Source organism: Eleutherodactylus coqui, chromosome 5 (genome assembly GCF_035609145.1).
Source record: "Eleutherodactylus coqui strain aEleCoq1 chromosome 5, aEleCoq1.hap1, whole genome shotgun sequence".
Taxonomy (NCBI): domain Eukaryota; kingdom Metazoa; phylum Chordata; class Amphibia; order Anura; family Eleutherodactylidae; genus Eleutherodactylus; species Eleutherodactylus coqui.
The window spans coordinates 135640556-135659771 of record NC_089841.1 but is presented as its reverse complement, the minus strand read 5'-3'; the positions used below and the strand labels follow the sequence as shown (position 1 = coordinate 135659771).

Here is a 19216-nt window from a genome sequence, read left to right as displayed (position 1 = left end):
AAGTCCTAAATGTGTCGATTATTAATGTAGTGAGAGCTTGGATTTGTTTTATTTGGGTGTTTTTATAGGTCATGCAACCACGATTACTGCAGCTGTTCCAGTCCCCACTTGGGGATAAAAGTATACATTGATTTCATATTTTAACATGTCATGGAATGACATATGGGACACAAATGAACAATAACCAAAAACAGCATTGCAGTCCCTTCCAATGATTGTTAGGTGAAAGGGGTGGGGGTCATGTTTTGTTTAGACCCCCATGGATACCATCTTCTAAAAATTGGGCATGACAGCTCAGAAGACACAAATCACAGATGTGGCACATGTATACTGAAGTGGTTGTTCCACAAAGGACATTTATTACCTATCCACATGATAGGTGGTTGTCCAGTGATCGGGCATCACCGATCACAGGAACAGGGGGTCCCGAGCCTCCCATTCATCCTCCCTGCATAATTGCAGTGCCACAGACATTAAATGGAGCGGTGGTCATGCGCGAGCAATGCCGCACCATTCGTTTGAACGGGGCGGATGGAAACAGCCATCTGTTTTTATCAGCCCCATAGACAATAAAAGAAGTATTAAGGTGCATATGTGGCCACTGACTGTGGTTGTGCAATGAGGAGGAAGGGGGGCTTGGGATACCTGTCCCAGTGATCAGACATTTATCACCTGTCATGTCTTTGTAGAGCAGCCCCTTTTAAATACAGACCGGTCTGCAATTGGAATGACATTTACTAAGGGTTAAATATCCCCTCATATATCAGATTTCTTAAAGAAATCTGTCAAATACAAATCTGAACATTTATAGAGCCAATGTTTGAGAATAAATGAGTTGGAGAAACCAAATAAAGCCTTCTTCACACGGTCCCCAATCTACTGCCTTGTTTTTTTTTTTTACAAGAACAGCATAGTCTACAGCACTATTTTTGCTGTAAAAAAAGCATAAAGCCTATCAGAAAACTGATTGACCGTTTAGAAGTCAATGGGTTCTGTTAAGAATCATTATAATTGGTTTCAAAGTGGATCCATTAACCCTTTCCAATCCAATTTTCCTGCCACCCGCACACTCCCCAGCTCTTATTTTGGGCTGGAAAGCGTGTTGTGGATTCCTTCAATTTACTCAAGAGAAACACATTAACATAAACAGTCATGATTATTTCTATTAGCGATTTTTTTGAAAATTAACTATTTCTAATCCAGTACCAGCCAGAGTCCGACATTTAAGATTTCCCTGCATAGCTCCCATATCAGACACATTTTTAACAGTATACAGGACAGCGCTCCGATGTCAGAGGCTCTTCTGCAAATGTACGCTGCAGTATACAGGACAGTGTTCCAGTCTCGGAGGTTGTTCTGCATATGTATGGTAGAGCAGTGTTCCCCAACTCCAGTTTTTAGGGACCACCAACTGGTCATATTTTCAGGATATTCTATAGTAAGAACATCTGTGGCAATGTCTGAGGCACCGACAATAATTACATCACTGTGCAATACTGAGGAAATCCTAAAAAAACATGACTTATTGGTGGTCCCTACGGACTGGATTTGGGGGAACACTGTGCTAGAGTATACAGGACAGTGCGCTGATGTCAGAGGCTCTTCTGCCTATGTACGCTACAGTATACAGAACAGAGCTACAATATCTAAGGCTGTTCTGCATATGTACGCTACAGTATACAGGACAGTGTTCCAATGTCGGGAGTCTGTTCTGCAAGCCTACGCTACAGTATACAGGACAGAGCTACGATATCAGAGGCTGTTCTACATATGTAAGCTACAGTATAAAAGACAGAGCTCCCATATCTGAGGCTGTTCTGCATATGTACGCTACAGTATACAGGACAGTGTTCCAATGTCGGGAGTCTGTTCTGCAAGCCTACGCTACAGTATACAGGACAGAGCTACGATATCAGAGGCTGTTCTGCATATGTACGCTACTGTATACAGGATAGAGCTACGATATAACAGGTTGTTCTGCATATGTATGCTACAGTATACAGGACAGCGCTTTGTCCTGTATACTGTAGTGTATGTATGCACGCACAACAAGTCAGATATCAAAGCGCTGTCCTGTATATTGTAGCATACATATGCAGAACAGCCTCTGATATCATAGCTCTGTCCTGTATACAATAGCGTACATGTGTAGAACAGACTCCCGACATTGGAACACTGTCCTGTATACTGTAGTGTATGTATACACAAGTCAGATATCAGTGTTCCAATGTCGGGAGTCTGTTCTGAGCGCCTACGCTACAGTATACAGGACAGAGCTACAATATAAGAGGCTGTTCTGCATATGTACACTACTGTATACAGAACAGAGCTAAGATATCAGAGGCTGTTCTGCATATGTATGCTACAGTATACAGGACAGCGCTTTGATATCTGACCTGTTGTGCATACGTACAATACAGTATACAGGAGAGCGTTCCAATGTCGTGAGTCTGTTCTGCATACATACGCTACAGTATGCAGGACAGCATTCCAATGTCAGAGTCTTTTCTGCACACGTACGCTACAGTATACAGGACAGAGCTACGATATCAGAGGCTGTTCTGCATATGTATGCTACAGTATACAGGACAGCGCTTTAATATCTGACCTGTTGTGCATACAGACACTACAGTATACAGGACAGCGTTCCAATGTCAGAGGCTGTTCTGCATATGTATGTTACAGTATACAGGACAGCGGTCCAACATTAAGCTCTGATGAAGCGCTGTCCTGTATACTGTAACAAATATATGCAGAACAGCCTCTGACATTGGAGCGCTGTCCTGTATACTATAACGTACGTATGCAGAACAGCCTCTGACATAAGAGCGCTGTCCTGCATACTGTTTGAAAAGTGTCAGCCCTCGTCTGACATCAGAGCTATGCAGGGAAATCTTAATGTTGGACGAGGACCAACACTGGATTGGAAAGAGTTAAAGTGATCATGGCTCTGATAACAACAGACGTTATGACACTAAAGTGAACAGAAAGGGTTCAAATCCACCACATAAGACATGCTGTGTATATAGAAATTAAGTGCTAACATCTGAGCTGATCATTTTCTGCTAGGTGTCATGGGGTTTTGAATTGACCTGTGCAGCACAGTTTTGTTCAAATTACAAAAAAAGTACAATTTGTAACTTTTTCTAAGTATTGCTTTTATGCTCATGCTGACAATCTTTGATAATACACTAAATAAAAACATGCCAATAAGACCAGTAAGAGATTACAGTTTGACGTGGGACATCCTAACAATCAAACATCCCTAAGGAGCTCCAAGCATATCCCAATTTAGTAGCAGAAAATATTTGTACCTTCTGTTCCAGGTGCGCTCTGCGAAGGGACACCCTCTGTTCCAACTTTTGCAGTTCACGCTCATGCTGTGCCTCCGTCTGCATCTTGATCTTGCTCTGGTAGGCATTGAGTAGCTCCATTTCCTGTTGAAGCTGTTGCCTTAGAGCCTGGCATTCTGCTTCTTGAGCCTCATCCAAGCGCAACTGTAATGACAGTAACACAACTAGATTAACACAAAAGAAGAAGGTCCACACAGTATATATTTAGCAGAACGGAAGATACAAGATGTGGGTAAATTGACCCAAGTTACCCAAGACCAATTCAAAGAACCGATCCTCGGGCGTAAAATAATATTAAACTTCATTGTCACTTGGAGTGTTCACACTTTGCAGTTCTATCACAGCTGCTGCCGTTGCTTGGCAAAAACTGCAACAAGTTCTGCCTTTTGTTGCAGTATCTGTAAGATACAACCACAATAGTTTCAGTTAAAGGGAACCTGTCACCAGGTTCATGCTGCCCGAACAACAGGCATGAACCCAGGACAGGTATGCCCATTTGGTCTATGTATGTTTTATTCTGAAACACTGCAGCCTTTCAGAATCCACGCACGCACGCACGCACGCACACACACACCTCTCGAGTCAAAGAGGAGGGTCATGTTGGGCTCTTCCCATTCTTGTCACCAAAACGGACAGCTCCTCTCCCACTTTGTACATAGGGTGAGAGTCGTCAGTCTTGACGTGGGCGACGAGAGCCCGATGCGGTCCACCTCTGACTCCAAGTCATTGCTTCTGCAACGCTGCAGTGTTTCAGAATAATACATAGATGGGTCGATGGGCATATCTGTCCTGGGTTGATGCTGCCGTTCTTCGCGCAGTATGAACCTGATGATAGACTTCTTTTAATGGCAAAGTACAATACAACCCAAAGAGTGTTGTATATGTTTCATATTTCAGCTACACGACACTACACAATCCGTTCATAAGTCCCAGTGGTTTAAATAAACGTATGTGCTGACTTGGTGCCTCATATAAATGAAAAGCTGCAGATTGTAGCCTAAAGGGGCATGACTTAACACCTTTGTGTCAATGGCTGCTTGATATGCCAATGCGATTATACATTAGTGGAATAAATGCCGGTGGCAGGAAAAGTTTTAGGTGAGTTTAGCTTTATAGTGCAGCTACATATGAAGCATTTCTATAAACCGATGTGAATAAACCGTAACAATGTTCGCGCATTGCGTCTGCTTGTTCTAATACAGGAACAGAAGAAGGCAAAACCAGCGGAGGGCAGATCTGTCATATGATTAGCATGAACAGAAACCATAATCCAGTCTGTCACACCGCCCAGCATTTTACTGGACATAACAGAGCAGCATGTTTCTCTATGTTGTCCAGGATCTTCACCAAGGGATCCAAATGGAGCCGTCTGCAACGTAGATCTAGAGAAAGCCTTAAGCCTGGTTTAGACAACTATTATCGCTCAAAAAAATCTTTTCAACGATAATCGTTTTGTGCTTTTTTTACAGCACAAGGCGATTGCTCAAACATTGAGCGATCACCTTGTGCTCCGAGCGGGTGATGCAAAAGACAAGCGGGGCCGCTTGTCTTCTGCATCCAGCTGTTCCCCACTCGGAGCGCCCGGCTGGGGGATGCAGAAGACAAGCGGGGCCGCTTGTCTTCTGCATACAGCTGTTCCCCGCTCGGAGCACCCGGCTGGGGGATGCAGAAGACAAGCGGGGCCGCTTGTCTTCTGCATACAGCTGTTCCCCGCTCGGAGCACCCAGCTGCTATATAGCCGAGCGCTCTGAGTGGAGAAAAATCATTGTGTCTAAAATGGCCTTTAGACGAGATTAGTGTTTCCCAAACTCCAGTCCTTCTGACCCCCCCAAACGGGTCATGATTTGTGTATATCCTATAGAGAGGACACCTGTGACAATGTCTGAGGCGAAGACAATAATTACATCACCTGTGCAACATTACGGAAATCCTGAAAATCACTGCCTTGCCTCTAGTCAACTCTTCTGCCACTCTTTTTTATTCTGCACACCATCATGACACCTTTATATACCAAAGAATTTGCAGCAGACAAAGTGATTTTTGGTTCCACATGAAGACCCAATTGTGAATAATCTAACAATTTATCGCCGGTTGTCCCATCATTGCACATGTAGACACCTTACAATTATACAAACCACTTCATCTATAGATTATTCGCACAACTGTGCCGTGTGGAAGGGCCCTTAGACTATCAAGATCCGCATGATCAAGGTTTGTCCTCAACACATTGAGGCAGCTTTACTAATACAGTCTAACAAACTGTGCAAGCAGACTAAACAGTCTCAAAATACACTAGATTTATTATAGTGATTCTGCTGGATGATAAATCTGGTGCATTTACACTAACATTTTGGTGCATGGTCCCATTTAGACCACATTTAGACAGTGTTCTGGTGTGATCTGCCAGAGCAGTGGTGCAATTTTACTACTAAATAGAGATGAGCGAACGTGCTCGTTTAGAGCAATTACTCGATTGAGCATCACTTTTTTTCGAGTAACTGCCTAATCGGGCAACTTTATTCATACTCATGTTATAACAGCCATTTTTCTTATGTGAATGATGGCATTATCCCAAGCAGAATGCACTGAGATTGTCCTAATTTCTGGTGAGCAAATCACACGTCATTGTAGAAGACTTCTACCATCACCGATGAAACAGGCCGCTCATTACGCAAAGTGCAGTTGCCAAACTTCTTGCCAAATCTACCTCATCAGTGAACAGCATCCGATAGGGAGAATGAGGGGTTAGCTCGTTCTCTTTATCACCTATTCTATAAATTCTTTCAGACAGTCAGGGTCGTCCTCTCTCAGGTGTTGCAGCATCAGAATTTTGTAATAGTGCCTTTTATGGCTAGACAAAATTTGCAGAACTGAGACCTGGCTAACCCTCCATTCCTGAGACAGATGAGTATTGCATTGTGGACTCTTGCTAAAGGAGGCCAGAATGGGAGTTGCTGTTGCTACGTCTGTAGCGATTTTTGGTCGTCCAGCTTTCGGTTTATTGGCGATGGAAAAAATTTCTCAAAATTTGGCAACTTCACTGTGTGTAATGGAAGGTCTGTTTGAGTGACGTTGGCTGAAATCTTCTACGAAGACCCTTGTGCACTGGAAATTAGGGTAATTTCAACCCATTCTGCTCGGGAAAATGTCAATCACATTGTCTGTAGAGAAGAAAAATCCTAGGTTTGACATGAGAACAAAAAAAATGACAACAGCTTGATGCACACATTTGTTTTCCCGGTGAAATTTTCTACCAGTTTGATGTGTCACAAACTGAATCCAAGATGTCAGCATTCAGAGATGGCCACCATATTGGTGACATGGTCAAACAAGTTTTCCCGTCTTCCATAGCTGGCATCTAAAATTGGATCACCATCCACTAAACCATCTTCATTTTCCATTAGAGTTGTGTTACTCTAGAGACTCCTTGCCTTGTATACTTTTTATTTGCTAGGTCTTCTAGTCTAAAAGTTAATGGTAAATTTAAAATAATTTTCTGTCTGATCATCACATCCTTGCACTCTCATCCAGGTCGCAAGAAAGGATGATGGGCAGAATCTGGCAAAAACAATACAGAATTCCAATATTGGCCAATTTTTGCTAATTAAATACAGCACTCATTTCTTTCAAACCTTTCATATCAAAAATGTATCATTAAACACATGTACATGTGACTATTTGTTTTCATCCATTCGGATGAGGAAATATTGACTTGATTCCCAATTTATAGACTTTCTTACCGCCTGGGAGGCCATCATTTCATTGATGCTTTGCTCATACTGCTCAGCAAGGATGGCCAATTTGCGTGTCTGCTCGTCCTTCAGGGACTTGAGTATTGTCTTGTGCTCACACTTTGGGGATACCTCCAGCTGGTGATTCTTCAGGGCCTTGTACTGCTTGGTCTGCACTTTGCATGTGTCCTGAAACTGTTTCTTAATCTGCATTTCCATGACCTGTATAATTAAAATAATTGCATATCAGCTAAAACTCTGATCTGTACATACAATGAGGCACAGATACATTTTTATGGAGAAGCAAGAAACCTAAAGTTATTTAAAAAAAGGCTCCTTCAGATAACTTCATTAAGGCCTCATGCCCACGGACAGAGTGGGATACGTCCACGGCTTTACGCCACGGGGATAAACAAAAAAGTCCCCGCTGGTGTTTTTCCGGGTCTCCATTAATACTATATTAATAGAGACCTCTCGCCGCGGTAAAACACAGTAAAATAGAATATGCTGCAATGTTGAATTGCAGTCATGAGGATGCCTGCAATTCAAGTTGGGGTCATAGATCTTGTAAGAAAGACAAAACACAAAAATGCTAAACAGATTAAAAGGGGTTGCCCAATCTCAGCACTTCCTGGCTGAGATGAGAAACCGGCAGCTGTTTCCTGATCACCACGTCAGACACTACCGAGGCAGCAGCCTTACGCCACTTCTGTAACTCCCATTGAAGTGAATGGGGGCTATAGAAACTATGCAGCCCAACGCGCTACACTGTTTCGGTAACACCCATTCACTTCACTGAAAGTTACGGAAACTGCGTAAAGCTGCCGCCTTGGCTATTTCCATGACCTCCGGCGAGGTGGTAGGGAAACCAGCCGCAACTTTCTCCTCTCAGCCAAGATGGGGCAATGCCTTGAAGGAACATAAACTGTCATTAATAAAATGGAGCTAAAACAAGCAGCTGACGCAAGAGTAGGACTTGGGTTAGATTCATAGAACTAAATCAACGCAATAACAAACGATTTTACAGATTACAATACATAATTAGGAACATAATGAAATCCTGCCCGTCTCCCAGCCAGTAGTGGACTTGTAGCCTCTAAAAAGTTAAAGGAGTCTTCAGGAATTGGGGAAAAAAATTAGTTACGGAAAAAAATGCGATAAAATTAAAAAAAAAAAACACAAACTTTATTCACTCAATAAGTCCTAAGCTGATCCATTGCTGCCAGTCCGATAGTCTTCCCTGATGCATCTTCCTGCAGCCATAATGTGTGGTACACCAACATAAGCACTGCAGACAATCACTGGCCTTGTGCTGAACAAGCAGTCATCACTGCTCAGGCCAGTGACCGACTCCAAAGATCAAGGAGGTGTATAGCACACATCACCGGCGGAGGAACATTAACAGATCAGCGGAGAATCCATCAGGCCAGCAATGTGTTTCAGTTTTATCGCATTCCCTTCACTTAGCTTACTTTTTTGAAATAATGGAAAACCCCTAAAAAAAAGGATGGGGCAGGAACTCTGTGTCATCAGACACGCCACTTTAAGAAAACTTTGCCTCGGATGAACAGCTGATCAACCCAAGTCCCATAGCCTGACAAATAATTGGTTTTGCCAGGGGAAGCGGCCATCATCAAGACACGTCCGCTGCAGCTGCGGGATGAATGGCCATTTTATAATAGAACAGCTGAAACTTCACCCAAACTGTTCATATAGGGGGTCTCTAATAGGACATACCGTATGAAAAGTAGTTGTGAGGTTTGAACAGTCCCTATGAACTTGGCTCATGCCCACTAGCGTATGTGTAAAACGCAGCGTTTTACTCATTTTGTAACCATACGCTCTGCTGGTAAAGACCGTGTATAGCGCTGCGCAAGCCTGCATATAAACCAGATATGCGCATTGTGTTGTTTTTTTTGTTTTTTTTTTTATTATATAATTGCCCACTCTCTTTCAGATCAGGGATGTGCATTAACCCTACCCATGCACAATGTATTGTGCATGCACAGCGTATCATATGCAGCCTATACAAATATATAGGGCTCATGGTGAGTGGTATGCAGAGAAATAGAGCATGCTGCGATTTATTTCTCTTACATAGCGATACGCAGGGTCCACATGAACATGTGCATGGATTAATGAAAATCCATTGACTTTCAAGGACTCCATTCACTATGCATCACGTGGCTGTGCAACGCAGTGTAATACGTGGTAAAAACAGGGCCGTGGACACAGGGGCGTAACTAAAGGCTCAGGGGCCCTGATGCAAAACGTGAGCTGGGGCCCCCCCTGTATCTGTACCCGTACCCATACCTAAACCATGCTGTACAGAGACATAACTTGAAGCTTCTGGGCCCCAATGCAAAACCTGTAACAGGGTTCCCAACTATAATGCTTTATTCATAGTACTGGGCTCCCTATATGGAGAAGAGAGGCCTTACGGGCCCCCTAAGGGTCCTGGGCCCAGGTGCAACCACATCCCCTGCACCCTCTATAGTTACGCCCCTGCGTGGACATGACCCCTAACTGTTGTACTGAAAAGATGAAACAAATAAGCTTGTGTAATGTTTAAAACAGAATCAGTAAATTATGTTTCTGCCACTAAAAGAGGTCATTAAGGGGAATGCACCACCAGAAAAATGTCTATTCACCAGGTCAAGTTTTTAGATTAACCATATTTTTAAATAATTTTTGGTGATTTTGTTCAATGTCACAATCTATATTTAAGTAGTGAACATATTTTTTATTAATTTGGATGTGTAATTTTAAAGGGTGGCTCCAGCAAAAACACATGTTTCCATTACTGCCCCCTCATGCGATTGCCTGTCACACACTGGAGATCTTCTTTGTGTATTCTAGTCCACAGGTGTCAAACACAAGGCCCGCGGGCTGAATCCGGCCCGCCACCTCATTTTCTGTGGCCCGCCGGCTGTGTAACAAGTTCCCTCAACCTCCGTGCTGCTGTCAGTATACAATCTTTTATCGGCTTGTACTGTCTGAGTAGAGCAGACCGTAATAGAGGAGTGCCGATAGCACACCGACAACAGCCGCGGAGGAGGGAAGAAAACTGCAGAAGACATGATCTCTGCAGCGAGGAGAGTGGCGCTGAGGAGGAGCAGCTGCAGGGTGAGAGCCTGATCAGCGCTGAACTCCTCTCACCAGATCTGCTGCCATGAACAGAGGGAGGGCCGGTAAGAGATCAGGGGCGCAAGTATGCAGGAGGGCCCCAAAAAGGACTGAGAGGAGCCCGTATACCTGCCAGTGGGACCATATTGGATGCAGGTAAGTATAAAAATGCAGAAGTGTCCTTGTGTGCACCACTGGCCACTACGAGGGGCCTTATTACCAATCGGGCCAATGTGGAGTTCACTTTTCCTATACTGTCTTACAATTAGAATCCGCCCAACTCCCGAGACCGCATCATATCCCCCCCACACCATTGTGAGATAAATGAACATCAGAGGGGGAAGAGATTAAGATATTTTGGTTCTGAACAGCTGCTACAAGGTCCTTTGCTGGATTGTGTAGGGTTACTCCTATGTGAAATGGGTACAGCTCTCCTTAGGCTGGGCTCACATGGGGTGGAATTTCCATACAGACTTCCACCTGCAGTTTTAATCCCGGAATTAAGCCCGTGGGCGAGATTTGCAAAAATCTTATCCACACGCTGCGGCCAAGCCGCACTGAAACTGAATGCAGTGCGGAATTCTAAACTACGGCATGTCAATTGTATCGCTGTTTCCGCTGCCTGCTCTCTCCTCTCTATGGGGAGAGATGGCCGTAGCGGAATACAAGTGGCAAAGCTGCTTCAAAACCGGCGCAGAATGGCATGGGTTTCAAAACTGCACTTCTGCAGTAGAAATCTCGTGGAATTTCTGTGCGGTCATTCTGAGAGATTTTCACCCCATGTGAACCCAGCCTAAGCTAGTGGTGTACGGATGGCACTGACCGATTGTTTATGGGGAAGTCAACCACTGCAGAGACGCAGGAGCCGGCATAGCCGCCAGACACTGAATGCAGAATGGTGATCATGTATCTGGAGTGTGAAACCGCTGCTCAGTTGGCTCCCCTGTACACAGACCATGCAAATAGTCTCCAGATCTCACATAGGAATAGCCTTACGCCGTCCAGTACAGGAACCTGCAGCAGGTGTTTAATGCCAAAATAGCTTAATAAAAATAGATTTAAAATTAATTAAAAATCACATCCAGATGAAAAAAGTATCTTTAGTCCTCATGTCCACAGCACAGACGGATCCTGCACGCAGATCTGCTGCGAGTGATCTCGGATTTGATTTAATAGCTTGCGGGAGATCGCAGATTCTTTGTTTTTTTCAGCATGGATGTACATGGATCCACTGGGGATCATCCCCATTGGGAAAAAATCTGCAACCCCGCCTCGGAGCCTTTTCCACACCTTCCTAATTGATTTTAACCTTCAAATCCGCAGTGCATCCGCAGTTGTATTTTCGGAAGCTCTGCGGATCGTCTGCACCATTGAGCCCATCCGCACTGAAATGGAGCATGCTGCGATTTGTTTTCCGCACCAAATGGTCCGCAAATCCGCATGCTTAAATTAAGTTACGGATGCTAATGCTTCCCTATGGGCACTTTGAATTGCAGATCTTTTGCGCGGGTCTACGTGTCACCTGCGCGCAAGATCCGCGTTGGCATTGGGCCTAGCTCTATTTTTTTTTTTTTTTTTTAAATCCTGCCGTTTTCATGCTGACGAGCTCAATAATAGTCTGAGACTTCCTGTACTATATAGAAGGCTTTTCAGCAGTCATCTCATCCTTACAAACAGGATTACAACAGCCGGTAACACCTATCTATATAGAGAACACAGAATCCACTATTCACAATAGAGGAGGGTCACGGCTCACCTATTTTCCCCCACAATGCACTGGTGACAGAGCATGCCCACAACATTCTCCCACAGTAGTCAATGAGTCAGGTCCTGCCCATTGTATCTATAGCCCACGATTCCACTGTAAAGAGTATCTCAGTGCTGCTAACTGCAGCTGGCACCCCCTATAATCATGTACAGGACAATAAAATAGGGGGGGGGGGGGGGAGGGGAGAAATCTACATTCAGAAAATTATTTTAATTAATAAAAAAAAATAGGTGATGCATTCCCTTTAATGATGAGACTACTAAAGCTGATCATACACCTCAGACTACTGTCTGATAAAGGAGGTACACGTGGTTTGGGCAACAAGTTACTATTTATGTCAGTGTGAAGGGGGGACACTTCGGCCAGCGAGTTATAGCATAAATAAAAGGATTGTGTACGTTAAAATCTAACACTTTATCCCAGATTCCCTCACATCAGCCACTGGGGATCCGGCAGGAATTTATCATACAAATTAGATGGTCAGCTACATGAATCTAATGTATATGGACTCCTTAAGTGAATACAGACCGTGAAAATGAAAACATTCCATGACGATAACTACAAGACATGGCAAATACCTTGAGATTCTTGGGTTGCTGCCGGAGTTCCATCACATGTTTCCGATGCAACTCCCTTTCCCTGCGCTTGTTGTATTCCAGCTGATTCTCCAGTTCAGTCTGATGCTGCAGACGTATAAGGTCCATCCGAAGTTTCTGCAACATGTGCAGCTGCCGGTACTCCAGCTCTCGAGTTGACTCATCGTGCCGGATTAACATGGCATGCTCCATTTCTTTCTGGGTTCGCTTTTTATTGAGCTCCTGGGAAGGATATCAGAGTTATATGCAGACAGCAAAAGCTATTGAAGAGGGTGGAGACCATATGCCCGTGTCACTTTCTAAGCAACAGGAACTCAAAGGGTTATTGGGACTTAAATTTGGAAGACTTATGCTTGGAAGAGATCATCACCACATTGGTGGGGGCTTGACTTCTGGAACCCAAACCATTCAGCTGTTTGAAGGGGCTGCAGCGTTCAGTTGGTCATTATATACAAGACAGTGCTGTATACTATGTAGTGGCTGTGACTGGTATTGCAGCTTGATCCCTTTCACTTGGAGACTGAGCTCCAGGAAGGCCATATTACTGATAAATATAGATGACTTATTCACATTCAAGTCGGGATTACCCCTTTATTACTTGCTAGCTGCCCTACTCATATTACTTAAAGACTTGTAATATGGCTGGAATATTCAACACTATTGATAGACCTTGTATAAGTTACTACTTGGTCCTTGTAACACATAAAAGCTAGAAAATTGCTGTACTTCATGTGTCTTTAGCACTGGTCTTGACTTTCTGACTGTTCTAGACTACTTTCTGCTCTACTCCATGATGGACTGTTCTAGGTCACTTAATCATCTATCATCCCATAGCACACCGTTTACTTTGACTACAGCAGACCTATGACGACGTATGAAAACAAATTATATATAACATATTGAAAACTAAAAAGTAAAGAGAAAATTGGTGCATGGCTGTAGTCATTAATTTCCCAACTGTATGATAAAGTTTAGTTTTGGAACAATACAGTAAGTACACAGCACATGTACCCGCAGTGCTCACAACTTTCATGACTAAGCCTACAGAGAACGGAGTAGCATGCGGTTAATGAGTATAGAGTTATACCTCACGGATGTGCTGCTGCTCAACTTCATGCCTTTTAATCATTATCTTCCTCTTGAAGAGTCGGCAATTTTTCTCATAATACAGTCTCTGTTGGCTAAGGAGTTGAGCTTCTTCCTCAGCCTGAGTGTGCTGGAGGTTCTCTTTATGCTTTGATATGCGTTCCTGTTTTTCTTTCTTGGGCGTGCTATGGTCCTCATTCATTTCCTGGATGTAAGAGGTGACCAGTCACCAACAATGGATTGGAGATTTACACATTTAGAATATACTATATTGAAGCATGTTCTATCGGAGCATTCACTAGAACAGGTTAGAGTTCTAGATCTCTCCTTATCTAAGGAAGTGTAATTCCTTAAAGCATACCTGCACTTTCAGATGACTTTTCATCATAAAGGTGCCTTGTGTCTACTCGAGGAAGAACGCTATTTCTGGCCACTATATGACTTATCTTGCATTTTTCACCAGTTTTTTCCCCTGTAAGCATAATTTCACGTAGGACCCTTTTACATAGGCCGATTTAAAAAAAAAAAAAAAAAAAAAAATCGCTCAGATTCCCATATCCAGAGGGAATTTACACTGAACGATAATCATTCAAATACATGCCCTGACTGAATGAGGAATGAGAATTTGTTTGCTTCTCATTCCTTGTTCGTTTTCTGCATGCATACAACTGGACGGCTTGTCACACATAAACCTGCCTGTTTGCAGTTAATGGAGGCGAGCTGTCAGGAATGATCCCAACCCTGCTCCGCTTCCATTCATCCAGTGATACTCGCCCCTGTGTAAAAGCACAGGAATGATCATCACTGGGACGACCTGTTGGATATCTGAACCGGGCAAGTCGTCTCGTGTAAAAGGGCCCTTAGTTCCAGCAGCAAGTCTGTATGAGTGTCTATCCTTCCTCCTCTCTATAGTCTTCTATGGGCAGCATAAGGCAACCCTCCCCCCCCCTTCCTACGTTCTGTCTGATCTCACTTTAGAGGGATTTTTGAGCACAAAAACATTGTTTTAGGTAAATTAAATTATTTAAACTTTTGACTATCATACTGATAAGTTGCCGCAAATTGGTGTAGTGACTAAGGCTGGTCTCACACGGGCGATCCGGGATTCCGCATGCGGGTTCTGGCTCTGACACTGGCTGGCGGCCCCATGTACCTGCTCTTCTTGTACTGTGGATGACGGCAGACACTCACCGTTGGTCATGCGCAGTACAGATTTGTATATATATTTTTTTAAATACTTCTTTTTACTGCGCCGTAGCTAGGCAATGACGCAGGTACCCACGGCCTATCCGCAATATCAATTGCAGATGGGCTGCGAGTCAAACGACTTCCATTAACTTCAATGAAAGCCGTCCGTGATGAGTCCTTACAAAAGTAGAACATGCTAAGATTTTAAATCCGCTCACGGAAATCGCAATCCCTATCCACTCATCTGAGCGGATATGCGAATGTTCCATTTTTTCAATGGGTGCAGAATACCGCGGATTGTCCATGCAGGTGACTATAGAGGATTTCGCAATTGAAATCCAGTTGTGTGAGACCGGCCTAAGGCACAAATCTCACAAAAATATAAACCCCATTCTTTTAAAAGGGGTCATACACAAGCAATTTTTTTCCCGTAGTGAGGCATGTTCTATCTTTGGGCGAGTGTGATACAAAGGTTTACCCATTAAAAACAATGGGAAACACTCTTGTAATTCTCCGCTGCATCCCCGAAGTGATACAACACAAAAACACCTCACATCCGCATGGCTGAGTTTCATAGCCCAATATCGCACTCACCAATGCGAGATTAGCCTGAGGCCACTCTCACACAGGTATTCATTAAACGCTGCTCGAGACCGCTGCATTTTAGCGTGATTTTAAGTGGAGTTTTTGAACACGTGTCATATCATTTGACAGCGCTTTTTAACGTACCCCATCATAGTGATAGGTGATGAGGTGCATTAAACGCAAAAACGCGTGAAATTAGAACGGACAATGCTCGGAAATCGTGGTATGGCAAACGCCGCATTAAGCGCAGGTCTGAGCGGCCCCATTAAAATCAATGCAAGCATTGTACCGCGATAAGTGCGGCGCTCAGGGCGCCAACGCTAACCGTGATAAAAAAAGGTGTGTATGTAAAAGTAGCACAGGGAGAAATTTGGAAAGGCATGTTAAACAGGTACTCAGGTATTTACAAAAAAGTTTAAATCATTGCACAATTACGATTCAGCAATTTATATACATTGGAGGAGGTTTACCAAAACTGGTGCAGATGTATGCAACAATCTATTAAGTTACCGGGATTCTTTACAGTAAGAGCAGTGAGAATGTGGAACTCTCTGCCTGAGGACGTGGTGATGGCAAAATCTGTAGAGGAGTTTAAGAGGGGACTAGATGTCCTTTTAGAGCTCTGACATTACAGGATATAAACATTAAATAACCAGTGGGGTTGTCGATCCAAATCTTGGATTCAGGTAGGAACTTTTAAACATTAATCCAGGAATTATTCTGACTGCCATTATGGAGTTAAGAAGTAATCCCCACCCCCACCCAAATGGGCTAAATTGGCTTTTGCCTCATTGGTTTTTTTTGCCTTCCTCTGGATCAAAAAGGGAAGAGGGTTTGAAACAGGATAAACTGGATGGACATGGTCTTCTTTCAGCTTAACATACCATGTTACTAGAGATGAGCGAGTATACTCACTAAGGCACATTACTCGAGCAAGTAGGGGGGGGGGGGGGGTGGAGAGAGGGAGAGAGAGATCTCCCCTCCGTTCCTCCCTGCCGCTCCCCGAATCTTTAGAGACGAGCGGGGAGTTACTCGGCTAAGGCACTACTCGCTCGAGTAATGTGCATTAGCGAGTATACTCACTCATCTCTACATATTACCCATCTCAATTTTTACTGGCCCTTTGGACAAATTAAATCTCTAATATCATTGGTTGCTAGGGTATATGCAAATGGACGTTTTTTCCATCCAATCTTCGGTTAAAAAAAATGTGAACTTATTTATCTGAATGGGTTAATTCACACTAGTGATTTTTCACTCTGACCAAAAGCCTAAGGCCGCCTGCAGACAAGCGGGTCGGATCCGGCGGCGAGAATTCTCGCCGCGGGACCCGACCCGAGAGCCTGCAGTGACGAGCACGTACTCACCCGCGCCTGGCGGCCCCGGCTCTTTCATGTGCCGGCTGCCGCGCAGCCGGCGCATGCGCAGACCATAGCCGGCGGCCGGGTGAGTGCGAGCCCCACACAAAAATAGGACATGCCGCGGTTTGTTTGCCGCACGAGATTTCGCGCAGCCAAACCGCGGCCGTCTGCATAGGAGTGTGTATTGTAATGCACTCCTATGCAGACTTTCAGCGGCGGAAATCCCGCGGGAAATCCCGCCGCGGGATTTCCGCCCGTGTGCAGGCGGCCTAAGTTAGAAAAATCACATGGATGGGGTGTCAGTGTGCGGTCCATTGCAAGTGTTACCTGAGAATCTCAGACAAAACTTGCAATCGTCCGTGTGCCTATAGCCTTATAGGAAGCAAATCACATGTAAGCTACACTGCTTTGATTCCAAGATGGCAGCTCTTACCTACATTTATGGATTGTAGCAAACCCTCAAGCAAGGAGAGAGAGGATTGCTTACACTGGATGGTTTGTAGCAACTACTTGGGCTGTAACAGCGATTAGGTTTGTCCTACTTGTTCCAATTCCCTTTCCAAGCTTTCCAAAGTATAACAAGCTTGCAAAATATATATTGATTATACTTTATTTACATAAGACTGGAAAATATAAAAAGAGGTCGCCTCATGGAGACCATCCCTTTCTAGATATAAGCAAGCCTGCTGGTTCTGGTTTCTATAGCCTCCGCCATCCAGCTTTTAGTACCAGGAGAAGTGGTGTCTGGCCATACATATCCACTGCAGGCTAACCATGTGGAGCATGGATGGGGCCGGGTCCAGAATGGAGCCCTCTCCTATAGAGGCTGTTCATTCATAGGGGGCCTCCCTCTCTGAAAGGAAACATGGAAAGAGACTGCCATCTACTACATTATAATCCCCATTTAGTATTTGTGCAGGTACCAGGAACAGACGTTCCATTCTCTGTTCTGTCACTTGGTTTAACCCTTTAAAAACCACCCCTAAAAGTTTTTAAGGCAGTCAGCAGTGCTGCCTCTACTGGTCCTAGTGAGCAATTGCCAGGACAATTGTCAAATAGATATGTCTGCTAGGACTAAATGGAACCACCAAAGCCCTGATCATGACTGTTGCATCATCAGGATAATTTTTCCTGTAACTGGGGTTGCTCGACAGGGGAATATATGTAGTATAAAAACAATGTCACCCATACGTCTTTACAGCCTTTACAAGGTGGGGGGAATAAAGACAAAAAGTGAAAAAACAACCAATCCAATGCATCAGCCCTTATATTTTGAATGGAACAGTGATTCACATACTTGACTACAGCTCCATTCAAACTCCTCCACATTGAATCAGTATTGGTAAGCTAAAGCCAAGAGTGGGTCCAAATCATAGAGGAGGTACAAATATTTCCATTATACTTTCACTCTCTATATTGAACTCCTGGTGTTTGCTTATAAATACTGATGCATAATACACCTCCATGAAAGTGGCCTTATTCTAAGAGCGGCAAGACTATGGAACTCTGGTAAAGGTTTAAAGGGAATCGGTCACCGCCTTCATGCTGGACGCAGCTCATGAATATAAAAGGACTACTTTCTGTAGTCCTCTGGTATGTGCTGCTGTTGTTGACACATATGTTTCTGACAAATTACTTTACAGATATGTAAAAACAGACATATCACTGTAATCAGCAAGCCTGACACTACCTTAGGCCAGGCTCACATGAATGGGTCGGATTCCGCATGGGTATTTCCACAGGCGAAGGCCTGTGATCATTCGCGGAAAGTAATTGCGAATGATCGCAGATACGAGTGTTTTTCTGCACGGATGTACATTATGCACAGCTTATCGTCCGCACGGAAAACGGATCTCTCCACCTCCAGCCGGCATTTTGGCTTTTCCTTTGAAGTTGCAAGCGTTTCCGACACTCATACACAAAGTTAGTTGCATATGGGCGACGGAACACCTGCATCCATTGACTTCAATGGGGGGCTGTCTGTGTAGAATCCTAATATAGAGCATGCTGCAATTTTTTTTATTCCGCTTGTGGAATATGCAATTCGTATCCGCGAGTGTGAACAAAAAAGAGAAAATGCATGCCTTTTAATGCCCGGCAGCATAAGGCTGGGCTCACACAGGCGGATTCCAGAATTAAGATCCGCCTGTGTTAGCCCAGCCTTATGCTGCCCTCAGAGAGAGAAGCATAAAGATGGTGACAGATTCCTTTTAAAAATGGTCTCGTAAGTTATAGCTTGCATCCAGACTAGGAGCGTTTGAATATGGCAATCAGAATCAGAGTCAGAAATTTTCCCACTCGGGCCATATTTATCTGGCCGATAGCAAGTCACGCCTGAGATTCTCGGAAGCGACTCGCAGCGCACAGCACACACGCTTATTTGCATGCACTACTCTCATGTGGGACTCGCATGTAAATAGAA

The 19216-nt window shown here is 44.0% G+C and overlaps 2 protein-coding genes across 6 annotated transcripts in view; both read right to left on the bottom strand.

The window, feature by feature from the left end:
* LOC136627809 (uncharacterized) overlaps positions 1–19216 on the bottom strand; it is an 884798-nt gene that overhangs the window by 211530 nt on the left and 654052 nt on the right. The window lies entirely within an intron of this gene.
* Positions 1–19216, bottom strand: part of TAOK3 (TAO kinase 3) — a 199108-nt gene that overhangs the window by 4048 nt on the left and 175844 nt on the right. For all 5 annotated transcript variants that reach the window (XM_066603205.1, XM_066603200.1, XM_066603202.1 and 2 more), the window contains 4 exons: positions 13662–13865; positions 12557–12796; positions 7094–7306; positions 3315–3497 (listed from right to left, as the gene is read on the bottom strand). In XM_066603205.1, the coding sequence (XP_066459302.1) occupies positions 3315–3497; positions 7094–7306; positions 12557–12796; positions 13662–13865 (840 nt within the window). The remainder of the gene's footprint in view (positions 1–3314; positions 3498–7093; positions 7307–12556; positions 12797–13661; positions 13866–19216) is intronic.